General features: G+C 46.4%; 1 protein-coding gene across 6 annotated transcripts in view; it reads left to right on the top strand.

Annotated features, from left to right (window-relative positions):
• Positions 1–26,514, top strand: part of lpp (LIM domain containing preferred translocation partner in lipoma) — a 69,033-nt gene extending 42,519 nt beyond the window's left edge. For all 6 annotated transcript variants that reach the window (XM_061297120.1, XM_061297117.1, XM_061297121.1 and 3 more), the window contains 6 exons: positions 3,882–4,400; positions 10,574–10,676; positions 16,963–17,132; positions 24,320–24,498; positions 24,575–24,695; positions 24,803–26,514. In XM_061297120.1, coding sequence (XP_061153104.1) covers positions 3,882–4,400; positions 10,574–10,676; positions 16,963–17,132; positions 24,320–24,498; positions 24,575–24,695; positions 24,803–24,931 — 1,221 coding nt within the window. In that variant the 3' untranslated portion in view covers positions 24,932–26,514. The remainder of the gene's footprint in view (positions 1–3,881; positions 4,401–10,573; positions 10,677–16,962; positions 17,133–24,319; positions 24,499–24,574; positions 24,696–24,802) is intronic.
• Positions 26,515–27,044: the final 530 nt, after the last annotated feature.

Below are 27,044 nucleotides of genomic sequence, written 5' to 3'. Positions count from 1 at the left end.
AAAATAGACTACTCGTCAACCCGCTGCGTTAGCGCCGCCGCGGCTACGCGACGCTACCCGATACTACGCTGACCTCCTGCTCGCATCCTTGCTGACCACTTGTGATTTTTTTTTTTTTTTCCTCCTCGAAATCAAAGACGCACTTGATGTCTGGTTGGTTACTCAAGGTTAGTGTTAACCTCACTTGGGGGTTCCAATTGCGTGTTCCATTTTTTTTTTTAGTTTTTTGTGGATTGGGACGAAAACAAAATAGAAACTGTTGTTGTTGAGCTGCTGTCGGCCACTACTCGCGCCCAAACGCTCTCAGACTACAAACTCCTTCAAAAGTGTGATACGATTTAATTTTCAGAAACAATAAAACTTGAATAGTAAAGAAAAATAAAACGACATAATACATTTTTGTATTTGTTTGCCCAAATAGCAAAGGTAAAAAAAATCATGCCGTTGTTTGCCCTCAAATTGCGCAACCCAATTAGCCGACGTCATCATTAACAACCTTCACCGCTATGCAATCAAAGCCGTGTTCTTCGTTCCTCACGCACAAAACGATCTCATAAAGTGGCCTGAATCTTTCATTAATGCGCCATTCAGCCAGCCGCGTGTTTCTTCCGCCTGTTTAGCAGCGTACAAGCTTGTAATAGTTTTGTTTTGGACTAAGTGCTCTCCCGTGTTTGTTCATATTTAAGTTTGAAAGTGAAGTCGAACCGTTTGACATCACTTTCGCACCCAAAGCTCGCGTTTGAGGTTTCAAGCTTGGCTCAGGCTTTCAAACGGACCCGACATGACCATTCCTCGCCCATCGTTTTCTACGCACTCGGAGAGATGTGAGCATCCAGACGGCGGATCACATCCCGCCACGCGAGACGCTTTGACGGACGCGCCGTGACGCCGTCTCCCCCGGGACATCTCGCCGAAGCCATCCAACATCTCTCCGCCATTTCCAGTACTCTGTTTCTGTCGGCCTGTCACGCTCCCGACATGACATTAGCTCCGCATCGGGCCTTTTGACCCCCGAGTATAAATATAGCGTGTAAGGTAGCCGAGCGGACTGTGATGCACAAAGACAACTGGACTTCTTCTTTGTGTGCTGGCTTACACTTTAGTGCGCTTGACCGATTCGCCGTTTTCAGATGGTGATACTCACCGTCGGCCAATCGGAGGATGGCGGCCGTGTTTAGGTCCACACTAAAAATCGCAGGGGACGAGTGCTGATGCTAATTCCGGTTAGTTCTCTCTTGCTTTTTTTTGTTCTCAATTGAATCAGTCTACATCATTACGAGTTAAAAATAGATCGGGAATCTGCAATCCCCGCCTACCAACAATTTTGCCCGCGAGTCCAAATCGGTGTACCGCATAGTTTACAGCTGTTGATGTTGTGACATTTCATATGAAGTAACAAAAGTCCAAAATCTTTGACTCACAGTGTCAATGTCATCAAAGCCCGTGTATGTGCGTCATAATTTACAGTGACAGCAGTTGACGTCAAGCCTGTTAGCGTTGTTTCTAGGACTTTTTTTTTTTTTTTTTTCGCATGTAAAGAGCGAGGTTAGCGGCTGCGACCCTCGTTTGTCATTGGCCCGGCCTGTTTATCAAAGACAAAAAAGACGGTGACTAACAAACGTTGACGGAACAATGCGAAGTGCTCCTCCCCCCCCTTCTGTCACCTCGAGGCTAAGCTACGCTAGCCCGCAGTGCGCCGCCCCTGTCAAAACTCTGAACCTGCTGCCGGATCGACCTTCCAGTCAACGGCCGCCGCTGGCCAACGTGGCGTCGTGCAAACAATCAAAGGCAAAATAGGAAACGCGAGGACATTACTGGCATGCTGCCACCTTTATTCCAGCGACTCAAAATGGAGTGGAACCCGCAACGCAAGATGTGAAGCGTTTCACAGCTGGAAAATGCTTCACATCTTGCGTGATGATGCCTTTTCGCTTAACACAGTGCGCCAACCCTCAGCCCCGGCGCTCTGAATTCACAGTGACTTTTCTGACAAGTTGAGTGTGAAATTTGTCAGAGAGTCTCCTGAAAGCCTTTTCGACACGTGAGGGGAAGATTAGGAGCCACTCCAGCAGCCTTTGGGGTCTGCTCGCTTAAAACTGTTAACTTTGCATTTCAAATCACCAGGGTGGAGAATTCATCTTTTTCTTTTTTAAGCTTTAGGAAAAAGCCTCAGAGAAAGGAAGCCCTGCATCTTTCTTTTTTTCTTTTTTTTTTCCCTCATCACAAAAATTTGCTTCTTTACACACACAATGCTTTTTGCACTGTTGGCTTCAGATTAGCTTTTGGAGCCTTGTCCAAACTGCGCGGCCGGTCTCGTCGCGTCAAGGCCAAACGCATTTCAAAATGAAATTTCGGGCCGACAAATTGAAAGCTCAAGAATATGCAAAATTCCAACAGTTTGTTGGATTCTAGCAGTTTTGTTCAAAAAGAAAACTCTTTGTGTTGAAATATCCGCTCGGGCAGACACGCTATCTGCGCGGGCGGATCCTAAAAATGTATCCCGCTCGGCAGAGTGACTGATAGTGCGCGTTTGATTAGTTTCATCACATTCCGCCGGCGTAATTGGTAGAAAATCTACCGTAGCGCCATAATTATTTTGGAGGGGGCCCCCTCAATTTGCATTAGCCGCGGACGCGCTAACTTAAATGCTAGCTCTGGAGGCCTGAAGAGATTAATGAATAATTGCCACTGTTTAAAAGCCATGAAAGATTTAAATGAAGTAATGTCTCTTCCTAAAGGGCACAGTGGAGATTTCACCCCATATATATGCAGGAAAAACCCTTCATTTATTTTTTTTTGCCTTTTAATGAACATCAGCGCTAATCAGCCAGGCAATTTTTTATTTTATTTTATTATTTTAGCTTTTACTGCTTCCTTAGGGGATCCGATATGGGATTTGGACAAACATGCTAACAAACTGATATATGCTAATCTCATCGCTAGCAGTCAGTGTGGAATGTGTGTGTGTCCTATTTTTCTTTAGAAGAGGGAACTACGCATTTTATTTGTTCCGCCCAGTCAACTTTTTTTTTCTTGAGGTCATGTTGGAGGCCCTGTCTTTGAGCATTAGTGTTTTGCTTGCACCACATGTCTTTCCAGAAAGCTACAAGATTTATTAGTTGCACCCAATCTGTTTTGGTTTTCACTCTTTATTTGCATTTCTCCATACGAGTAAATTATTTACTAATGGACTATGACCCTGTGATTAGCAGTAGCAGACTGGGTGGAAATATGTCACGTTCATAACAATGCGGAGCGACTCGTTTGGACCCCAGTGAGTCAACAGAGTAAATTCCTTAACATCTTGACAACAGCCACACAATGTACAGGCGGAGAGAAGGACGGAGGACGGGATAAATGGTTGCGCAGGATGGAAACGCCACAAAACACTCGTGCTGACTCGGATGGAAAACGACGCTAAATCACCGAGATTTGCGACGCCCTCTACGTTTCCTGGGTAGAGTTGCGACGAGCGAGCCGCTCGACCGAACGACGGCCGGCCGGCTCTCAAGGCCTAGACAATAATAACGTCTCAATCACGTGGCGTCGGGGCTAAAGTATCTGCGGTGTCAGTCTTAATTGTTTTCCGCCCAACGCCAAGTATCGGTGTCAGACACGCAGCCCGTCTAAAAAGGGTCTGTCATTAACCTTGGGCGGCCTTATTAGGTTAGCGCCTAAAGACAGAAAAAAGTCAATTACTAAAACTTAGAGCACAAGGAGGAAAAAAAAAGAGACAAGCTAGACCTTTGCTACTCCTCCAGACGTCTGCCGAACCAGGGCAATGTCTACAAATCTTGACGGCTGCTGCATTTTTTTATTATTCTTTCACAGTCGGCCAAAATTGTGTGTATATGTGTCATGAATTCTCCGTCTGTTCCTAGACCCTCGGTCCATCTTCAGTGTCCACCCCCAGTGCCCCGGTGACAGGCTACAAGCGAATGGTCATCCCCAATCAGCCACCTCTGACCGCCACCAAGAAGTCCACGCCTAAAGCCCAGCACCCGGGCAGCGGCTTCTCCACGTTGCCGGCGAAGCTCCAGCCCGTGGCGGCCTCCTACGCCACCGCCTCCACGCCCAGCCAGCCCACCTTCAACGTCCAGGTGCGGGCAGCCCAGCCCAGCCCTCAGCACCCTACCAGCGGCGGGCAGCACTTTGGCGGGGGCCAGCAGCCAGCGCGCAGCCCCACCCAGGTGCAATACACGCCGGCCCAGGCCAAAGGGCCCGACTTTGCCTACGGGCCGCCCCAGCCGGGCTTCTCCCCGGGCGCTTATCAGGATCAGCAGGCCTACAGGAGAACCGATCCTCAGCCCTACCAGGCGGCGGGCCCCAAGAAGACCTACATCACTGACGTGCCTCAGAGCCTGGACCTGTACACTTCTGGGCCGGCCGTTCCACCCAAGGTAAGAACACTCCCAGAGTTGATTCTTCGTTTTGTTCCGTCATGTGGTCGCTCTACCATGTCATATGTGTGTCGGTACGCATTTTCTGCGTTCCCGCGTATACAATATTTACTTGAGCGGTAATGCGACAGGGGAGGTGCTTGATTGTGATGCACAGAATAAACTGTTGTCTTAACCTTTATGAATTTTTCAAAGACGGCGTCCGTTGGGGCGATGCGCTTCGGAATCCATTTGTTACCAGCCGCGGCGTTTTTTTTTTTCATCTCCGCCTCCCTTACTGCGATTGGATATAGCGCTCGTGCCGAGATTAAGAGGTTTGTTTACACTTTATTTAGTGTTAGGTAGAGATCGGTTTGTCTTTGGAGTAACAACACGTCCAAATGGAAAAGCTCTGTTGAGCTTTTCAATTCAATTTGTTTGTGATAGACTGCGAATTATGCTGCAACGTGGCATTTATAAAGTCAAAAATTGATTCAAACTCAAAATACGTAATAGAGAATGAGTCAGAACGTTTTCTTTTGTAAATGAAAAAAAAAGCCATTTTGTTTGACCTATGATTAAAATGATAGAATACTGTAGAATAAAAATGATTTGTCATATTTTTAGAAAAGAAGAAAAAAAAAATCAATCCCTTTCCAATTTAGAAATAAATTATTTATGAAAAAGGCGACTTCTTTTGCCGCATGCTGCCGGGTGCCAACAGAGCTTCTCATAGTGCCGTGCGTCTGTGTGCGGAGAATTTGCAAGTATAGCCGAATACCGCCGAGACAAACTTGTTGTAATGTGAACAACATCTCTGGAAAGTAAAAGGCCCTGGAGTTCTCCTTCGATTCAAGGATTTTTGTTCACGTACAAAGCGCCTCCGCCCGCCCGCCGTCCTGCGGGAGGCGTTCATCAAGGACCGTACGTGTTTTACTAAACACAAATTAGACGTGCCAGCCTAATTATATTTGTTCAACAACAGGAAAATCTACATTTTTTTACTTGAAAGCTCGCTCGCCCGACGTCCCAGCCAAAACCCAAAAGGTGATGTTGAGTAAGTTTGTTTGCCTTTGATGCCACATAAAAGGGAAGAAAAGAATTCATTAAATGCAATGAAAGCAAAATGAGCGCCTTGTATATATTTAGAAATGACTCTCTAAGGTCTTACGGCTTTGCGATATTAGCTTACTTAGTTGTAGGAAGAATGAAAGTTGTCCTAATCCGTAATTGTAATATAATCGCTGCCATGAAGTCTCCCCGTTAATGGCCGTCCGCCATTTTCAATGGACCTCGACTTTTTCATCTTCCCCTTGAATTTCACTCCTTTCTTTGTCTCGTTGACAACTTGTCTCAGATCCGATAATTAAAAATTGCAGCGTTATGAAAACATTTGCTCCCTAAGCATGTGGTGACTTGCGGGTAACCTTGGCGGTATGAATTGAACGCCGTTTTAAGCCACACTGAAGAAGCGCATCCATTAGCTTGATTGATTGACGGGATATCGAGATGCTTTTGACGGATGCCTTCATTACGGGATCACCCCGCCATTATTCATGAAAGGTTATGATGAGTTCACTGCCAACTCATGTGACCTAAATCATTTTATTTTCTTCATCACCCCGTGACAAATAGATGACCAATTTCCACGAATCTCCCCTACCGCCACTCGCCAAAACGGGAACGCTAAGCGGGTTGACAACTCGTGTTCTTGCCGGCTGAGCTTGAGTGACGGCAGAGTTTTTACAGCGGCGGATTATTATTTCAAAATCCCAACCGGCGGCTGATGTCCGCCGCAAGGTCGTCCATGTTAGAATTACACTGTGTGGAAAATTTCGTGAAGATTTTTGGGGGATTTTTCAAAATGGCAATTCTCTTTTACTATCATGCAGATGCAGTGGGCCTGCACGGGAAGTAAAGAGTTGAGTCGCTCAGTGGTCAGCCGGCGTAGATCAGTTTGTCACACGCTTGTAAATAAGCGAGCGCGCTCCCAGACAAACGGCGGCGCCGCTAAATAACGACCTCAATCGATAGCTGTTGTCGGGAAAGCAGCTTGGTGGAAAATGCCTTTTGCTCTCTTCTTCAAACCTGCACCGTTGATACAATGGCAACAACTATGTATGTTACTTTTCTCAAGTACTGTAGAAACAGCGCCCCCTGCTGGCTCGGTTTGAATCACATGTTTGTGCTTTTAAAGAGATAATTGGCTTATTTAGCAGTTTCAACAGTAAAACGTGCATATTTTGTCTGAAATTAATTTGATAGTTATTGCATTTTATTTTTTTAAACAATTATTCAATCACAACGTTTGGTCATGTGACGTTCAAAAGCGACTAGATAGGTGCAGGAATCTCCCAAATGCCCACTTAAAATCCCAAATTATATTAATTGTATACGTTAGTACAAAATTTTAATGTCATTAACGCTGCACGCTAAAGACGCGTCAACTGAGTCAACCTCTGTCCCAACCGTCAGTTGTGGTTATGTTCTTTGCCTTTTTAATTCTCTTTTTGCCCTCCCCTCCAGATTGCTGGTGGCGGCCCCTCTCTGCACTCAACAGATTTTCAAATATCTGTTTGCAGGCGCATGTGTCACTTCCAAACACATGACCTACTTTTGTACTCACGCACAATCTTACAAACGTAAAAAGAAAAGGAAAGCCGTTCCCGCCCGCCCGCCCGCTCGCTGGCTCGCATACATTACGCGTTGTCTCTTTGCGGGAATCCCGTCTGCACGGCAACATGAGTCCGTTATGGCTCGACTCTTAATTTTTAATTACGGTACACAGCTGCTCTACAGTTATATTTCTCTATTTTCTCCTCCCCCCCCCCCCCCCCCCCCCTTCACCCTCCGCCCTCTCTGCACCCCTCAGCATTTAATTGGAGCTGAAAGAGAATGACCTATTTTGTTTGGAGAACATTTAGACTTATGTGCTCCTCCTCACGAGGCGGAAGGTGGCCTTGGGCTGCAAGGCTTCCTCTGGAACAATTTAAAAAAAAGAAATCGTAATGCATCCTATTGGCAATCAGCAAAGAGTCAAACAGGATTATGAAAAGATGTGCGCATCCAAAAAGATTAACCTAGCAGCTGGCAGGAGAACGTGACAAAGCGAATTTCCCTCGAAACAAACACGGATGAGCAACCGCATGTCGGCATCTACTGGACACAATCGTCATTCGAGATACCGTCGGCACATAACCTCGAGAAACCAAGCGGCTTAGATGCTCGGAGTAACTATGCTACAACCGGCAAGAACCGAGGCGGAACAAATTAATCACTTAACTCCTCCGAATGTAAATATTGTCACGCACAACATGCAAAAAAAAAAAAAAAACAATAAATCATAAATTGCGCAATGGCAAGCAGGACACTGCTACGGTCGGTTGTCTCACGCTCCCCGTCAAAGGCGTTTTGTGCAACTTGACGGATGTCGTCAGTCGCCAACTGACATTCGAGAGCCGTCGTCTCCGATGTCAGTCAAGCGGCGGCTTGCAAAAGGCATGACTTTGTCGCCCTGAAGAAAAACAAAACAAAAATGGCTTCACGTTGAAGAGCACACACAAACGGGGCCACGTTTCTTTCATTTGCTTTTGTTAGCAACTTGCTAAGCTAATGCAGCATTTTAGGAGATTCGCAAGTCGGCACATCATTTCATTTTTTTTCCACTGTCAGTGTAATAAGAAAAACTGAATTTTGAGTTAAATGAGAAACACATTTGACTTTATAATGTAATATATTACAGTAAGCTAGTTGTGTAGAATCTCGATTTAGTGTCCTGCAGCTTCAACAACCTTTTCAGACTGACAATGGAATTATCGGAAGACGGAAGCGGAGAAGCTTACAGTATTATTAGCGGAGCGGCGCTAAGAAAAAAAAAAATAAGAGCAGGGCAAATGAGCCTCAACATTTGTTCGTTAGGATTCACGAGGGACGATAAATTTTTATTGGAGTGACGGTAAAAAAAAAAAAATCATTTGTTGTCGCGCGGTACCGCTAAACGGGTGATTACAATGGCTTAGGCGACTCGCTTTCACCCAAACAATGCGAGGATTGCTGGGATCAGTCGCGCACGCACACGCACACACACATACACACACACACACACACACACACATCCTTTCACTCACTTGTTGTGTTTGCGTGCGTGTGTGTGTATGTGTGTTTGACTAAAATTAAACAGTTGTTATGTACTTTGTATTATATGTGACAAGTTGACAAGATATGTATCCTCACCACTAGGTGGCAGTACACTGTATATATCGTATAACAAAATATGAAATGCAAAATGGTTTGATTTCACAAACAATTTGGTTATTTTGGTCGATTCTCGGAGTTGTTAGAAAGCTAAGTTGCTAAATTGACATTTTGTTTCAACGTAATTCAAATAGTTTGAACCATGTGACAGATTGTTGATGCGAAACTGCAAATAGTTGAGTTTTCTTGATTGCGAATCTGTGAATCACGGCAACAGAGTTCAGATGATCTGGCATCACTCACCGAGTCTCATTGTGCACACAGGAGGAAAGAACGTCTGCTGCTTTTAAAGCGCAAACCTAAATGAAAGTTAGAGTCCCGAGGGGCCGAGGCAAACAAATGATTGCATAGAGACAGATGGAAGTTTAAAAAAAAAAAAAGTGTCGATGATTTCTATTGTCACCGGTGGAGGGGGGGAAAAAAAAAATCTCGGCAGGAAGCGCGGCGGCATCACAAAAGCGTGCGGCAGCAAAGCAATTTCTTTTATATTCAAGTGAAAAAGTCTGGGGTGCCATCACAAAAGAGAAGCCTAACAAGGCGCTTTAAACTCTGCCACCGCATCGCTGCGGGCTGTCAAACGAGCAGATCAGGTATATAAAGCCAGCTTCTAGTCAAAAAGTCTGTTTGGGGTAATCGCTGCCTTTTTTCCATCGCACGTTTGATGCGCAGCTCAGATTAACTGCATCAAATTTGACTGCGACTTTAAAACCCCAAAAACTAAAGGCATTAATGGCTCTTGACATCGACTTCCTTTGAGGTTGTCCACGTACTCGGTTTAAGCTTCGGATTTGTGTATCATTTACAAAATGCTGCCTTTCACCTCTTACGAATGCTGATCTTGACCTATGATACACCGCTGCGGCGATTAATCGAAGAAATCACCCCCAAAAAATAAAATGGTCGAAGCAAAATTTCGAGTTACTCAAGTCACCGCACTCCGTGTTGTGGAAAAATAGAAACAAAAAAAAAATAGAAATAATTTGTAAAATTTCAAGGTTATGATTACAAACAAAGCTATCATCAACGTTGTTAGCGCAAACGCTAACAACACTCTCCGCGGCGCTTGGCCGAATATCCACTAATCAAGACGCCGAGCGTCTTTACACGTCGTCGTCGTTAGAAGAGCTAAAGACCTTCCGCTCGATCCGCATCGACTGGTCTCATCCGAGTTTGAAAGGCGTCAGAACCTTCCCGCCGCTCCCAAATGTCTCAATTAGGAGGAACAGCTGAAAGGTCATGCCAGACGTCAGTCCGAAGTGCGTTATTGATAATCAAAGCCGGCGTAAAGATCCGCGTGGCAAAGGTCAGAAATGCAAACGCCTCACAAAGGATGCCAAAATAAGCCGGAATGTCAAACACCATTTTTTAATCCTGTGTATGTATCTATGCGTTCTATTTCTACGCTATATTCTATCGTGCAAGGTGGCGGTTGCCAAGATTCAGTGACAAGCAATGAATTTTCAAATTGAAATTGTCATTGTGTTTGTTGCTATCGTGCAAGGCGACCGACCGCACGAGTTCAAGCACCGTGCAAGTACGTCCTGACGCAAATGAACAGCTCAAGAGAATTTTCCGTCTTTTGTGTGGTTTTATATTTTGTTCCGGCCTTACGCAAGGTTGAATCAGGGTCGTCCTTTGTAAGACGTGAGCGACCTCCTCGTAGCGCCCTGTCGGGGCCTGATCCAGGGTCGGCTCTCTCTCTCGCGGGGGGGGGGGGGGGGAGACGCACTAACACCGGCATGAATGCAAATCGTTCTCGCCGACTTTGACCTTCAGGCGGCGCTTCGTTAACGTCTTTGTACGTGAGTGCGGTAATTCAAACCTTTCGATTACGCTCGTTTACTCTCCCGCAGACAGACCACAGGTGATGCTCAGCAGTCAGGTGGAAACTTCTTGACTCAGAACCTACGGTTTCAACTTCCTGTGTGTGTTTCTTTCAGAGCGGCGGCGGACCCCCTGCTGCCCACCCCGAGGACGAACTGGAGCGCCTGACCAAAAAGATGCTCTTTGACATGGACCACCCTCCGTCCGAGGAATACTTTGGTAAGTGTTTAGTCTCTTTTTGACATTGTGGATTATTCCGAGTCGTTTTTCTTTTTGCTCTGTTGCGCGAGATTTATTTTTCTTTTTTTCCCCCCCTTCTGAGGTGTTTGATAATTAATTTAGCTCTCGCTTTCATAAATAAAAATATAACTGCCAGGATTAAACGTTAATACTCTTTCGGGGATTGAACGAGGATTCTCGGCATTTATACGTGGCTGATATTTTCCCGCCCTCTCTCCCCTCCGGAGCCTTTAATCCCCCTCGGGGGTGGCGGCGGGGCGGGTAGGCCGCTGTGGCCTCACGTGCCCATTAGATGGCTGGCTGCGGCGGTGGCGTGTAGGTGTATTATAATATTAGCGCTGCTGGGGACTTTTATTTAAACTGCCTCTGCTTAGACAGCCCATGTTGATGAAGACCTTAATTGCCTGCTTGGCTTTTAAGCACAGCGGAGAAATGACCCTCAAAGCCTCGCTGGCCTCAATTATTATTATTTTTTTGGATGGCGCGCGGACATGCCAGTTGACGGACGGACAGCTGTCAGCTGAGGTGGCCGGTGAAACGTTTTCCTTTGACGACATAAAAATGAATTATTATATCGCGAGAAGCTTTGCCCGAAACCTCAGGGCTTTTACATTTTGGGTAGAAGTCAAAAAGTACCAAAAAACTGCGTCATGATAGCCACTTCCACGCCGTTTCAAGCTTAATGAACCCCTGCAAACCGGGATCATGAAAAGATTAAGAAGGTGAGCGCGGCAACTCATTAGCAGAGTCGGTCGGCCGTCCGCTGAGAGACCCCCGCTAACAATCCCCCCCTCCTCCTTCAGACACGGTCACTACGGCAACCTTAAGATCCATCACTTAAGTCTGCTATGTTTTCCGGAGCCAGTCCCAGAGCGTGAGACTTTTGTAATTACAAAGAATGTAATAGCGCATAAGCCTGTGCGCACTTTGTTTTAAGAGTATGAAGGGGGAGGGGGCGGACAGGGGGGCTAGCGGTCGCCGAGACCCTGGGGTGAGTAATTAACGAGATTAATCAAAGTAGGCCCCGTCATTTGGACCGAATGGTCGTCTTTGCCCAGCAAAGTTCCATCGCTCTTGAGTTCCGGGGTCTTTGATGAAGTTGAAACGGCGGCGTCTCATTGGTCCGCTGGGGCTTTGTTGAATTGAATTAATGTTAAAGGCTTTCGATGGAAAAAAAAGTCCTGCTCACTATTCTGTATAACTGTACTCTAATCAACTCTGTAACAACTCTAAATTTGAGATGAATGCTTTTGGAAAATAATTCGTTTTGATCGTTATGAACACCCCCTCTTCCTCGATAATGTGATTCCCATTTAAAATGCATTAATTTTCCAAGATCTTCTTCCCATTCAGAATAAATAAATATATCCCTTACAATTTGTTTCGGTTTAGGCTAAAATGAAGGCAAACGAACAATGAATTAATATAACCTAGCCTCGTAAGATTAGTTTAGCTGGTTAGCAACAAGGCCTCACGGTGTTTGCATTTTGGCTCGACGGGCTAACGGCATACTTTGCCGATAACTACTGGGAAATCGGCAAGTCGGTGTTTCACGAGCGTGATGAGGTGCTCATCTTGATCTGGAAAAACCTAAAAATGAAAGCGCGTGGCAAAAAAAAAGTGAATATGCTAGCATCTTTGATTTCGAGTCTTAGATTAGATCGGAGTAATCTGAAGGAGCCTCTTGTACAAATGTCATCATTCGTCATGTCTAATCCACTTAGCCGCTGCGTAGGTGTACGTGCGTGTGCGCGTGTGTTGAAGTGTGTGTCTGTGTGTGTGTGTGTGTGTGTGTTTGTGCGCGCCATGCAGGCAAATCTAATTGGAAGCAGCAGCGGCTGTACAAATTCCCCGACATTTGTACTTATGTTGTTGTCGCTACAATGCTGTCAAGCAAAAACCAGGACAAAAAACTGAATAATTGAAAAAGGATGAGCGGCTCTGCATTATTTACAATTAGCGATGGTGGTGTTTTATTTCCTTTGCTTTGTGTTGGCTTTTAATGCGGGAATTTCTCTTTCTTTTATCTGACTGTGCGTTTTGTCATTTTTTTAATCATGTGACACTTGAGTTAGTTGCTTGGCAGTTTTTGTTTTTCCATGGACCAGGTGAGGTGAACTTTTTTTTTTTTTTTAAATCAGTATCGTGGAATACAAGCGTGGGAAAAAGCTATTGCCGTTTTTCCCGGATATGTCAGGCGTCATAATTCATGAGACACCTCGCATGAAATGTTGATGAGGAATCTTGGAAGACTTTGGACGCGGGATCAGCAGAGGTAATTGGGTCAGGCGCGAGTTTTGCTTTTTATTTTTTTGGGCGCCGGTATTAATAGAGGCCTTCTTTAGACAGCGACTCATCTGACGCCCTCAGCAGCCTGTCGGGAGTTTGCTTTTAGGTGCTGCCTGGCTTGTCACCACGACGAGACATTTCACTAAAATCAAATGTCGCAAACCCGAAATGCAGACGAATATAGACACAAGTTTGTCAAATGCTTTTTTTTTTTAAATTTCAATACCACCACCCCCCCCCCCCCCCCCACACCTCTAATCTGCTTACAGGCCCTCTAGTTGTTTCCTCTTTTTATTCCTATTTAAGGATTTCCTCAATCACAGCATTGCCTCTTTGTCATGCTGTGCGAACATGCGTACGTGTGTATGTGTGTGCGCGCGCATTATTATGATGCGGTTGGAAAGAGGTCACCCAGCAGCCGGGGGCACCGGGGGCCGTCAGTCTGGTGACATGGCAGCTCTCCTCTTAAACCCGGCATCAGTGTCCGACCACCTACACTGGATTAGCATGCAGTGAGAGTGTGTGTGTGTGTGTGTGTGGGTGGGTGGCTGCCAAAAGGCCAAACGGAAGCACACAATGGCCGCGCATGGTCTATTGGTATGCCGTTCAAACCAGGAAGTAGTCCCCTCCCAAATTTCAAAAGCCCGATTGCCAACTCCAAATCGCCCACTGCGATGATATTTTTTGCTTTGTCCCGGGACCAAAATGTCTCCGCCCACTTTTCCATCCGCCGCATCAGCTCTGCTTTCTAGTTTCTGCGTCGCCGTGTGCCAGCGCTTCTCTTGTCCTCTCTTGCCTTCCCTTTTCTCGGCGACCCGAGCCCGCGCTTCTTCCTTTCCTTCTGCCCCCCACTCGCTCTCTCACTGTCTTTCTTGCAGCGGTTCATGCGAGGTGACTGCCCCCACTCCCCCCTCCCTGTCGTTTTCCCCCCGCCCCCCCCGGGCCGAGGCGCTCGCCGGCGCTCCTGCCTCGTTGAGACAGCTTCAGTCAGGCTTGCAAGATCAGCTGGCGTGCGAGCGCACGCCAGGCTGCCGGGCGCTCACGTTGTTGCTAGATTTCATTTGTGAGCGAGTGTTTGACCTCGGGAGTGTGCCGACATCTGCACGCTCACGCACGCAAGCACACACAGGGAGAACGAAACAGCTGCTCAACACACACACATGCTACGCACACACAGACACACACAAAAGTCACCTGTTCCGTGCCTCGACTCCACGCCGACCTGCTCCTCAAACGTGTAAGCTACACTCGGCTCCCGACCGCTAATGTCGAGTGGCACGGGTCGGGGGCTGCTGTTTGCTGACACTGGCAATGAGATTAAAGGCAGGGTTACGGAGAGCGCAGAGAGGCGGCCATGATGGGCTGCGACAGGCCGCGCCGCTTAGGGGCGAGCCGAGGCTAAAAGCTAAAGCCGCCTTGCACGTGAATGTGATGCGTTGTTTTAATGGTGGACGCCCTCTTTGGCAAATCTTAGTCCAAATTGTTCGTTTCGGTAGCCCCGATGTCGTAATTGCTCGATTTGCAGTCGGCGTCGTATTCCGCTTTTGTTAGTCTGGCTGCAGACGTCGGCGCGGCCTCGCAACGGTTGCGCCAGCGAGAACGCCGTTCTTCATTTTCACGCAAGTGGCGGGAAATAAAGTTTTCCCTCTCCCACAAGAAAAAGTTGCGTGCGTGCGAACGCGCTCGCCTTTTTTTTTTTTTTTTTTCCTCCCTTTACACGCCGCGTCTTTGATTTGCGAGGATGTAAGATCAAATTGAGGCGCGAGTGTGCGCTCCCTCACTGCCTTGATATCACCGTGTGCATTTGTGTGTGTGTGTGGTGGGGGGGGAAACACACATACCAAAAAACAAAAGAAGACTTTCCTGCCACTCAACAGCCGTCCCCCCCCTCCAAAAAAAAAAAAAAAACGCCATCTCCTTGTCACTGCCGATACATTAGAAATCAATTATTAATAACCCAGAGTCAGGGTCTCTTTAATCTTTGCCTTTTATCCAATTAAATTGTCTTAGCATCGCCAGGCGGCTCGCGGGATACGTGCGGCAAAAAAAAAAAAAAAGGATTTTCTCTTCTTCTTTTTCTTCTTTTTTGACTTTGGCACAGAAGAGACACTTCTGAGGCGGCAAGAATGAAAGCAAAGAGAGCGAGTCAAGTGTAAATGAAGCTCCCGCCCTCCCCGTCACACTTGCGTTGCTTGTACAGGAAACATTTGAAGTGGAGACATTAAGGCTTCCATTCTCTTCCGCTCGGGACAGCTCGGGCTTTCTTTCATGATTCCTTGATGCGCCCGCCGCCGATGGTTGGAAAGTGTTGGGGTCGGTCGCCGTCTGTCCGTCGGGGTAAATAATCACGGCACGTCTTGCGGTTTGCGAATTATTCATGCGAGACAGATCTTCACGCGAAAGCCATTTGTTTCGCGATCATACAAAAAAGTTCCCGCAAAAGTCTTAGTAGTCTGCCGGGAAGAAAAATGGGATTGTTCACTTTTGAAGGGGATTTTGTTTCTGAAGAATACTTCCATTTTCAGCAGGAAAAAAAAATGCAGCATTGACAAATGGAAAATCTCAATTTTGTGATTTATGCAGACAAAAACCGGAAAAAAAAAATTCAGTAACAAGCAAAAAATATATAGTTTGTTGATCTTTTTAAAGAATAAATCGTTGGCATTTTTTAGCATGAGGATTTCCGCGAGGTTCCTGCTCGCTGTTTAAAAGCGAGAGCCCCGCGGGACACGTTTGGCATTCCCATCAGCTCAACGGAGATGGCCTGTGATCCCCAGCCGCTAACACACACACACACACACAATTGCGTCGACACCCACGTGCTCCCGCGAGACGAGCCTTCTCTCCTTTGTTGAATTTGCCTCCCTTTCCACACAATCTGTACCGCTGGCACACTTGAGGCAACTCATGATTGCCGTGATCATTCGACCAAAATGCATGAAAACATGCCAGTCAATTTAAAACATCATGAACATGTTTATTTATTTTTTTTCAATCAATGAAATGTGATTTTTGCCTTCTTTCATCAGCAATTTTCCACTGAAATTGTCAGTGCGGTGTGAAATGGTTTCAAAACAAAAAATAATTAACAAAATAATCCCATTTTATTTGTCGCCGCCGACGTTCCCAAAACTTTAGCTCGCTTTGGTAATCCCGTCAGTGACTTCAGTTGCAACACATCGCTACCTGCCAAATATCAACATCAGATGGCGGCACAAACACTTGCGTGGCTGCCAATCATCAGCCAAATCGTCCCGAAATGAAGAAGCGGAATTAATGTCGGAGATGGCATCGTTCGTCAGATGTGTCGAAAAAGAAACCATTCTCTGATATCTCTTTCAAGGCTATTATTGTCAGATAGCGCTAATGAAATTGACAGTGGCCTTAATTGGGCGCACAGATAAGTGCCATTGAGTGGAGGACATCTTAAAGCCAATTAAAGATATCGCCCACGCAATTAAAGATATCCAAATGCCACACCAGCGCGCAATCGGGCTATTTTGCCCGCAATCGTATCTCGTAACTCGTGACCCCTTTAAAAAGTTTGTTTTATCGCGCCCACACTTTTATTCTCTTTTGTCGCTTGGCTTTGTGGGATTATGTCGGAGCCGCGCACACGCCCAAAGTCGACTTTGTTCCGAGACTGGAAGTCGAGTCAAATGATGTGATGGCTTTGGCAATCGGAGCTGATCGGCAGTCCGTTTGTGTATGACTCTTCCTAACCCTTTTTCTCAAAATGTTTTTTGGAAACAAAAAAAATCCCTTTTTTAAATGCTCTGTAATTATTCTTAAAGAAAACAAAAACAATAAAATGCTTCTTAAAAAGTTGAATGGAAAAAAGTGAAAGCCAATCATCGTCTCGATTTTTTTTTTAATTTTTTTTTTTACGACGACACTCCCCAACTCTCTAAACTGTGCGAGCGTGATGTTTACTGCCAATTTGCTTGTGACCTTGAATTCATCCCCTTTCCCCCAGGGCGCTGCGCCAGCTGTGGGGAGAACGTGGTGGGTGAGGGCACCGGCTGCACGGCCATGGATCAGGTCTTCCACGTGGACTGCTTCGTGTGCATGACCTGCAGCGGCAAGCTGCGCGGCAAACCCTTCTACGCCGTCGACAAGAAGGCCTACTGCGAGCCCTGCTATGTGGTGAGTTGATGTTTGAAATAGCCACACTGACCGCTTTAAAAACAAAAACATATTATATATTATTTTTATATATTTTTTATATATTTATATGACATTATATGCATTACATTATTTTATATTATTTTTTATATATTATTATATTCTCTTATTATATATAAGAGCAGTTTTGGCTTATACCATTTTGAAATAATGTCCACGTGTTCAAATGAGTGGGGGGGAGACAAAGTTGCAACAACTTGCCTAAATAATGATCTCAGTTTCTTTTGGACTCGATTTTCTTTCTTTTTTTTCTTCATGTTTTGATCACGCCGATGCTATCTGCAAGTCGATGGCGGCGGCGGCGGCGCGCCGCTAAGCTTGCCGTTCCACCGCGCTTTGTGTATTTAATAAATGTCAAAAGCATTTTAATTAGCTTTGGCGAACTGATAAGGAGGAGAAGAAAGAAGAGTTTGAATTCTTCTGATGGCTTCCGGGGTGGAAATGTTTGATTTGGATTGTGCTGTCTCCTGCATCGACACTGATGCAATTTACGAGCGGCGGTGCGACGCGCCACTAATTACCGGAAGAAGTCGTCAGTCACTTTTAGTTCAAAGCACTTAGTTGCCGTAATACTTCAGGTGTTAGGGGTTCAATACAAAACCAATGTGCCAAGGAAAATGCCAAACACTTATTTGGTTTTCATTGAAATGGGCGTGGCCGTTGAAGGTGTTTGACGCCCGCGGCCGGGCTCTCTTAAATCTTCCCCCCTTTTTGCGAGGCACTCACGCCGATTGTGCCCGTCTCGCCTGGAACTTCTCCAAGCGGGATAATTGAGCAACTTTTATTTATGCGTTTCATCAGCATAAATGTTCTTCTGGCGCCGGATCAAAAAAAAAAAAAGCGCGGGGCGGAAAATCGGGAAATTCCTTAATGGACGTTGTTCCTCCTCCTTTTATTCCCATCCCGCCGGCATCTCCCAAAAGTCCACCTTCGATTCAGTTCTGATGTCGGCTTTTCCTGTCTGGGTTCACTTTGCATTGCTTCAGTTACAGAAAGAAAAGTGTCGCGTCTCGATAACGCTTCGGCGTATGAATATTATTATGCAGCGTCTCTGTGACAAACGACCTTGCCGTACTCGCACGCACACGCACGGTGTAGTAGTGTGTGTTTTGTGTAATGCTAATCCTGTCATCTTGTTGTAGTGCACTTAATCAACTTGTGACAACACATTGAGCTGCTTAAAGGCCTTGTCGCGCTCCTCAAATGGAGGCGCAATCCGCATTAGCCCCAATCCCGCAGATTAACACCGTTTAAACTCGATGCCGCCATTATTCAACGGTGAGACCTTTTATCCGCACTGTCGCACTTTTATCCATCCTAAAAAAAAAAAATCCTCTCCCCGCCCCCCTCCCGTTTTTAATATTATCGCAGTGAAATGTCCCTACTTTCTTTTAATCCCCTTTAAATACCTTCACAGACTGTCTGTGTCCTGCCGAGAAACTGCACAGTCAACTTCTCCCTCAAGCCATGTTGGTGATGTTCGTATTTATAGACCGAAAGGTGTTGACAAAATGAATAATTAAAAAAAGTCGGTCGCTGTCAATAAACCCTTTCAAGCAGAATGGGGACAGCCGTGCAGCCTAATTGTCTTTGGCAAGTGTGTTAACACGCCGCCATTTGCGATCCCATTCAAGCCGGCGCTGTCTAATTGCTGGGCTCCGTTGAGGAATTAACAGATTTAATTACGTGTGAAAGTACACAAGTCAATTTCGACACAAACGGGATATGAATATTTGATGACTCGGCACCACGGGAGTGTCTCGAGGCTCTCCGTTGCAGTCTCCGAACGCCCCGCCGAGTCCGCATGTGACGACCCGCATATCCGTCATGGGGGGGCGGTGACAGGTGTGTGTGGGCGGGAAAATTCAAGTCAAATTAAAATCACGCCACCGACGTCAAGACGCGGCTATGATCCTCATATGCTGTCATGTCGGATTGCTTAAATGCTAACGTGCTAATACGTAGCAGTGATGCTAAGGAAGAGTGGGTGGATGCAAGATATGTTACAGGACATAAAAATCATGTCGTACTGTCCAGTCACGTCATCTTTTGCCCGGAACCTTTCCGTGGAGGTACGCTAGCAATTATCTCAACACGATCCCAAACTGACAATTTTTGACGCCCGCCCCGGGCATCCTTCGGGCGCCGGGAAAACAAACTGCGACGACGACTTGAGGTGTGCGTAGGTGCGTCACACGGATGAAGGGTGATCCACGTAATGGGAAGCTCGCTCTCGGTCTCAGCCATCTTGAAATGCGTTTCCCAAAAGATTGTGAAATTCTCAGTCTGAATGTTTGTGACGCTCCTTGACGGAATGTTCATCCGGGGTGTGAGCTGAGCTGAAGTTTCGACTTAGTTGACCCGGCCTGGCCTCTTGCTTGTCGGTAAGGTGCAGAATGACCGGCGGGTCCAAGAACGGCGTGGCACCGGGCCAGAGCCTCCCACCATTTTTTTTGCGCTTCGACCTCGACTGGATTGCTTTATGTAGAGTTTAGTTTCTCTTAAAGGCGTATGCATCCGAGCCGGGTCACTCTCTGGCACTTTTGACAAACCTGTCCGGAGTGGTTTATCATGACAGCAGGCCTTCCGGTGTTAAAAGGTGTCAGGAGTGCAGCGATCTCCCTCCGCCTCAGATACCGCGGCCCGGTACTGCCTCTCCGCCTTAGCTCCCGCTCGGCAGCTGAAAGTGAAACCCGCGTCGCCGCCTCGGACTTTCCTTCGACGTGACGGGTCGTATGTCAACCAACCCCCCCTCCCCTCCACAAAAGGTGGCAGGAGCGGCGCCGTCCCGCTCCGGCCCGGCGCTGCCTCTCCGCCTTAAATCCCGCCGTGTGGCTAAAAGTGACCCCTCTGGACTTTAGGCAACGTCTCCTGCCGCGGTTGCCGAGAGAAAGTGACAAAGAGCCCGGCGGTAGTTGGCCGATGTCATGAGTGGGAGTGACATTGCGGCGGGTCAGCAGTGGGTCGCCGATATTTTCCTTGCCCCCGGGCAAGGAAATATGCTTAGACAAAAAACATGAGGGAGCTTCCGCGACTCTTGTCCAAACAATGGACCCTAATAGCAACACTTTGGAGCTAGAGGCGGGACAGAATATCCGTGTATATCGTATCATTATCTCGGATACGTACTGGACGTGTACAGACAGTGACACAAGAGGGCGGGGCTTGCGAGTGTGTTAAATTCCCCACCAGTCAAATAATGAGTTGTTTTGGTCTGGATCTGTTGCGTCCTTCTCTACTCTCATCATCGTAAGAGCTAAATAAGTCCTAGCGATTGCCGTGTGGCAACACGAGCTAATAATGCTAACGTAAGCACGTCCGATTCCTCGCCGGCGTATTTGCCAAAACCTTTGATGTTATTTTCGCCCAACCACCTTTCCTTTTTCGTTCCGCTCCTCTCTGTGAGTCATCATCATCTGCTCTTCATTTCATCTCCTCAAACTTCCTTCTCATAAACAACGCAAGAGGCTTGTTTGTCAAGCTTCGTTAAGTCACCTTTTTTTTTTTTTCTTTGCCGAGGTGACTCATCCATCCGGCATTTTGTCCCGACTTTCCCCCGGTCGCTCGCTCATTCGCTGGTCCCATAGCAGTAAAGCCAGGCACCGAGCAGACGCGGCACTGAATCAGCTCAGCAGTAAATTTAGCGGCAGCGAGTTCATCCTGCCAGGTCATAAATCGCGTGCAAAGCGCAGCCTGCCTCCCGTCAGCCCCGATCGGCCTCGCGGAAAACACGCCTGGCAAAGAAAAAACAGAAATGCTAGGTGTAAAATGTGTGTCAAAGGAGGAGAGATGAAGTTATTCCCCCCCCGCTTTGGAACACCGCTGTGTTATCATACGCGGGAAATCGGTGATGCAATCCGGAGCGGTTTTCGCATCACGGCGAAGGGGAAAAAAAAAAGTCTGATGCAGATGTCGGGATGTTTAAATCACGGCGAATAAGCAGATGGAGGCAGCAGGGGTTCCTTCAATCATTGTTAGCATTTCGGGCACTCTGTTTGGACGCCGTCACGTGTCAATCGTTCCAGTCGCTCCGCTTGTCAAAGCAGGAGAATTCAAAGAAAAGTTTGCAGATGCGAGGAATTTTATTAGGGTTTAATTGCACAAATTATTTGTAATCAAATAAAATAATTAAAATAATTTTTCATCCGCCTTTTACGTTTATATTCTAGGAAATTATATTCTAATGAATGATGAAATACATTTAATAATTCAATGCTTAATTCAAATCAAACATTTGTGTCCATTTTGTTTGGGGGTAATTTGAATTGTTTGAGTCATGTCATAAAATAAAACCGTGACCAAAAGGCACTTCTCATTGGAGCCTCTCCCCCGTCAATCATTTCAGCATCACCACAGATCTCAGCCTCATCATCAAGTGTGTCAAGAAGCAAACGCGGAGTTCTTCTTCTCGTGGTTTTTTTTTTACGCGAGTATTTTACTGCAGGAAATTGGTGATGCAAGTTTTCACGTTATGCAATCGCCAGCGGTTTTAACATCACAGCGGCAGCAAGGGGAGAAGGAAAAAAAAGGAAGAGAGCGAGCTTGAATGTCGGGACGTATGAATCACGGAGGAGTCGAGCAATAATTCCAAACATTTGGCGGGCGGGTGCAGCAGCATTTCGCACGGAACAACATTGAATTCGTTTTATTTCGGTAACCATGTTAGACAGCCTCATTAAGACGCCATCATTATGTCCGACCACATTTATTTTTAGTTTACTTCTAATGTAGTTAAGAAGTACAACATGAAGCAGGACAGAAATGAGCTCAATGACCTTGAAATGGCTCCAATTTCAGTTCCAATATCATTTTTGAAATGATTATTATTAGGCCCTTTGAATCCAGTTGCTAACCAAAACAGCAGCACCTACAGAAGTCCCCACCCACATTATCCTGGATCAGTTCCAAGTCGACGCGACGCACGCATGGCCTCGTCGGGCCCGAGTGTCACCGAAACACATGCTTGCTCCATTTTAATTTCCCCGCAACACGCTTTGTTTTGCCAACACGGCTCCTCGTGTCCGCCAAAAGCTGTCAAACGTCGTTTAGCGTCCGGGCCAAGTCTCTGCAGACACTGTGGGCTTTGCAGGAAGTGTGTGTGGGGGGGGGGGGTCTCCAGTCTCCATACAATTGACTTAAAGTGTGCGTTTGTGTGTGTGTGTGACCTACATTCACTTTACTGCCGAGACGTTTGTTTAGCCTTGTGGGCAAACACGCATGTGAGAGAGAGAGAGGGGGCGCATCGAGTCAGTCAGTATGCTTCAATACATCGCTGCAGCAGTGCTTGTATGTTGCCCTCTAGTGGCGGTGGGCATATGAAGCCCCCGCAGCAGAGGCCATCCCGGGACTCAACAGCAAAGGGTTGGCAACAAGTGGCACCGGTTCAAACGTGAACCCTGATGTGAGTGGGCTGAGGACATCAGGGGAAAATATCTTGGGAACTTTACTGGTTTTAAGGTACCGAGTTCTTAAACTTAAAAGTTCAGGCTCCGCCCCGTCAACCGACGTGTCTACTGTCAAGTATCGCATACATTTTTATTTGGGGGAGGGGGGTCTTGCGAGTACTCTAGTCAGACAGCAGGAAGTGAAATCACATGCTCCAGTTAAGCTAAACAAGGCTAAGGTATTCCCACAAGTAGTGAGCCAAGAGGCAGGGAAGGATGCGGATCAAGTACCGTTCCTCACGTTGCTCTGGTGCCTGCGAGGTAAATAAAGCCGGCAGGCTCGCGGCATCCAGCTCATTAAAAAGCTTTTTTATCCTTTTCCAGCCTGCACGCGGCAAGACTGCAGCATGGACATTGTTTACACACAAACGCCGCCCCGGGAGTCGTGTTGATTTCTACGAGCGTCTCGCTTTTCATGAACTCTTCCAGCCTTTCCAGGAGCGCTCGCGAGCCACGCGGCCCCGCCGCCGCCGCCGGTCCAAAACATGAAAGTCTGGCATCTCTCAGATTGCGGGGCCTCAAGATGCCGTGACCGCACGACCCAATTCTGCGCTAAATATAACATTCGGCCGGCCGGCCGGCACGTATATGTGAAAACGATTCAAGTCGAAACTGTTCAAATAATTTTCGTAGCCCATTAGCAATTTTTCTCTTCAATTTTTTGTACATAAGTTCAATGTGAAAATATGTTTTAGACATCACAAAAATATCATTATAATTTAATTAGATTTTTTCGCATTTTCTTTGTTTTTATGGCTACACCATGGAAGTATTTTTAATTGACTAAAAATCTGATCAAATTAAATAATTTAATCATTTAAATTTAATGTCGTTTGACAAATAAATTGTATTTTTGCATCAAGATCTTCGATACATTCCGTTTCAAATGGATCCTGTGTCCTCGGTGACCCCAGTAAGGTGTGACACCATGTGACCTGACAAGCTAGCCTCCGTCCCCCATGCAGGCTATGCTAGGTCGCTCATTAGCATGCAGATGCAGAATGTCAGCGCACACGCCGGCGACCGCTCCTCGTCCCGGCGCTCGGGGCCCGGCGGCGCGTGACTCTGCGCCGTGTTGGCCACACACTCACAACCGTGTTTGGAAACACTGAGGCGGCAGGATGGGCTTTGGCGGAATTCGGAAGCAGCTGAAGCGTGTGCGCTTTAGCCCGGTCGAGCACGCAAAACGGCCACGGCGGAGAACAGATCCAGGAAATGCGCAAAAGGCAATGCAGGCATACCTGTCTGTCGTTTTTCCACGTTGAAATGATGGAAATGAATACATTTCGAGCCTCTTGACAATACTGCATACACACACACACACACCCCGCTACCTCCACCACGGGCTGCTTGCCCGAGAGTTCTGGCGGTAGAAAGCCTGCAGTCATCACAAAGTGGAAATATTTACCACCACTCTCGCGCTCCACTGTGGCTCCGAGGGCATCGGCAGCATTGCCAGGCAATGTGAGGACACCCCACGCAAAAAGAACTTCACCAGACTTGACATGACCAGGAGCAGTTTTGGAGGAGCAACTTTCTAATTCTGAGAAGCACTTTTTTTTTTCCCCAGGGTTCACAATCTAATGGTTGTTTTTTGCGAAAATCGTTTTTGGGGTCATCATTCCTCGGAGGTTCCTTATTTATTGATTTTATTTCTTCTGAAAACCAGGCCTGGTCTTAACGTGTATGCGTGTGTGTTTGCAGAACACGCTGGAGACATGCAGCATGTGCAGCAAGCCCATCATGGAGCGCATCTTGAGGGCCACGGGAAAGGCTTACCACCCTCACTGCTTCACCTGCGTGGTCTGCAAGCGCAGTTTGGACGGCGTGCCCTTCACCGTCGACGCCTCCAATCACATCCACTGCATACACGACTTCCACAGGTGACTTATCACTAAACTTGAAAGTTGTAGTACGACTAATAATGTCTCTGTCGTGTGTGTTGTTGTGGCTGAGCAGGAAGTTTGCACCCCGCTGCTGCGTGTGTTCTGAACCAATCATGCCCGCTCCCGGTCAGGAGGAGACGGTTCGTATCGTGGCTCTGGACAGAGACTTCCACGTCCACTGTTACCGCTGTGAGGTACGTACAAACGTCAAAACACTACATTAAAACCACACGACGCGATACCTTAGCATAAGGCTAAGCTAACGTGTGTTAGCATGCTAACGTATGTGTTATGGGTACAGGACTGCGGCTCTCTGCTTTCTGAGGGTGACAACCAGGGCTGTTACCCTCTGGATGGACACGTCCTGTGCAAGAACTGTAACACGGGACGCATCCAGGCGCTCTCCGCCAAGGCCACCACTGACCTCTGAGCAGCCGAACTATTCTTTCCCGCTCATTTCGTGCTCGCTTAACTCCGCTTCCTTCTTTGACTCAATAGCACACACGTTTCTTCTTGCGCGCTTGGATAAATATTATAGTTATTACATTGTTTTACGATGAGCATCACGGTATATAATACGGTTAGTCCATCTCGGCATCAATTTGGCTAACTGGTAAATGAATTAAGTTTGACTCACCAGGCTAGACTAATCAGTGACTAGCTGCGAACACGGCTTAGTAGAAACTAAAATGACCTAAAATACCTAGTAGCCATTAGCCAAACATTTACGCCGGGAATAATATCGATTTCGATTCCCAACAACGTGCTAGCAAATTTTTAACATTTATCGCTTTGATGCTAAGCTACTTTACTCAGTGACAAGCTGTGGACATTTTGTGATTGACGCTATCATTAGCCTAGCGTAACATAAAAACAACTAACTGTGAGACAAACTAAACTAGGTCAATCGGCTGAAAGACATGAACATTTGCCATTTGTGACCATTCCAGCATTTTCTTTATCTTGTTTACAGATCAAAATCATGCTAACACTCACAGCGTGGCATTGTAGCCTTTATGAGCAATTATCCCTCCTATGCAGAAAGAATATGAAGTTTTCGCTTGTGTTATCGAACATTTGCCACTTACATGGCTAATGTCAGTCGCATTGACACTTTATCAGAAATTTTCTGAGTTGAATCTTTTTTTTTTTTAACGAGTACAGAGCAGCGCATTCTCATCGTTATCTTTCTAACACTGTCGGTACGCCGCCGCCTAACGCTACCAACCGCGTGTGCAGTTGTCAGTATTTTGTCCGACTTTTCGTTTCCAGCGTTTATATTAAGCAAGGTGGCCATTTTCTTTTTACATCATAATAGAAGCTACACGTAACCTAACTTGATCATCAAGATAGCTTACAGACAGCGTTCTAGTTCGATTCCTAAGTATACGACACTCTTGCGGATTCCTTTATGCTGAGCTTGGCTATTTTCGCAACAAGATGCAGACATTTCACGTGTACAACAAGCCAGCAGAATTTTTTTTGGACCAAGTTTGAAGCTGCCGTTAGTATAGATTAGCATGAAGACGGCTAATTGGGGGAGCGTTGTAGTTTAACTACCAAGTGTACGACACTCTCGTCCAGTCTTACCGTTGCTCGCTATTGTGCTCATCTTAATTAGCATAGAAATAGCTAAGAGAGGATTGTAATTTTCAGAAATATTTTTCGGGGGGCATTCCCAAGTGTATGACACGCTTGCAGATCGTTATCATTTCCTGTTATTATGCTAAGGTAGTCTAAATTTATGACGCTAGCGCTAAATGGTCGGCACAGAATAAACAAGGTAAAGCGATTATATTTTTTAAAATTTAACGTAAATGGTCATTTTATTTGCGGTTGTGTTGTTAGCTTGCTGTCTTTTTGTTTCAAAAAAAGTGCCTTTGCCCCTTTGTGACCAAAGTAAACAAACAAGATAGCCACCTGACACGCAACCATACTGTATGTTCGATTTTTTTTTCCAGTAATAATAAAATAATGCAACGGCACCCACTCTGTCGTTGTCGTTGTTGGCTATTGCTTGCCTTATCATCTTTTTAGTAGCTTTTTCACTGTTGTCAAACTTAGCATTTAACTTTCCTTGTGTTGTGTCTCTGTGTTTTAGTAGGTGTTGCCGTGCGGGAATAACGGGAGATTTCCTGGTCATTTTTCCGTCCTTTTTTTTTTCTGTATTCCTTGCCTTGACGGGCTGCAGGCCAAAAAGCGCTGAGCTCGTTGTTCATGCATTTGCGTGCAGTGCTTCAGTCGCCGGCGGCTCTCCGCTCGCTTTACTGCGCATAAATCTGTTGTTTACAAACAAATTGATGAGTGATGCGCCCCCTGGCCAACACAGTGCACGCCTCCCCCACTTCCGTACAGTCCCTTCCTCTGCATAAATATCCCTCCGTGACTTCATCTCCTTTTCTCTGCCCCCCCCCCCCTTGCTTAAACGTCTTCTCGTATGCTGAATGATTCTGTCGGAAATATTGTTCAGATGCACCGGGCTTAAGAGGGGGATGAAAGAGGGCAAAATAAAAGTAGATGGGTGGCTGCATGGGAAAGAAATC

Source organism: Syngnathus typhle, linkage group LG14 (assembly GCF_033458585.1).
Source record: "Syngnathus typhle isolate RoL2023-S1 ecotype Sweden linkage group LG14, RoL_Styp_1.0, whole genome shotgun sequence".
Classification (NCBI taxonomy): domain Eukaryota; kingdom Metazoa; phylum Chordata; class Actinopteri; order Syngnathiformes; family Syngnathidae; genus Syngnathus; species Syngnathus typhle.
This window is presented reverse-complemented; position numbering and strand designations above follow the sequence as displayed.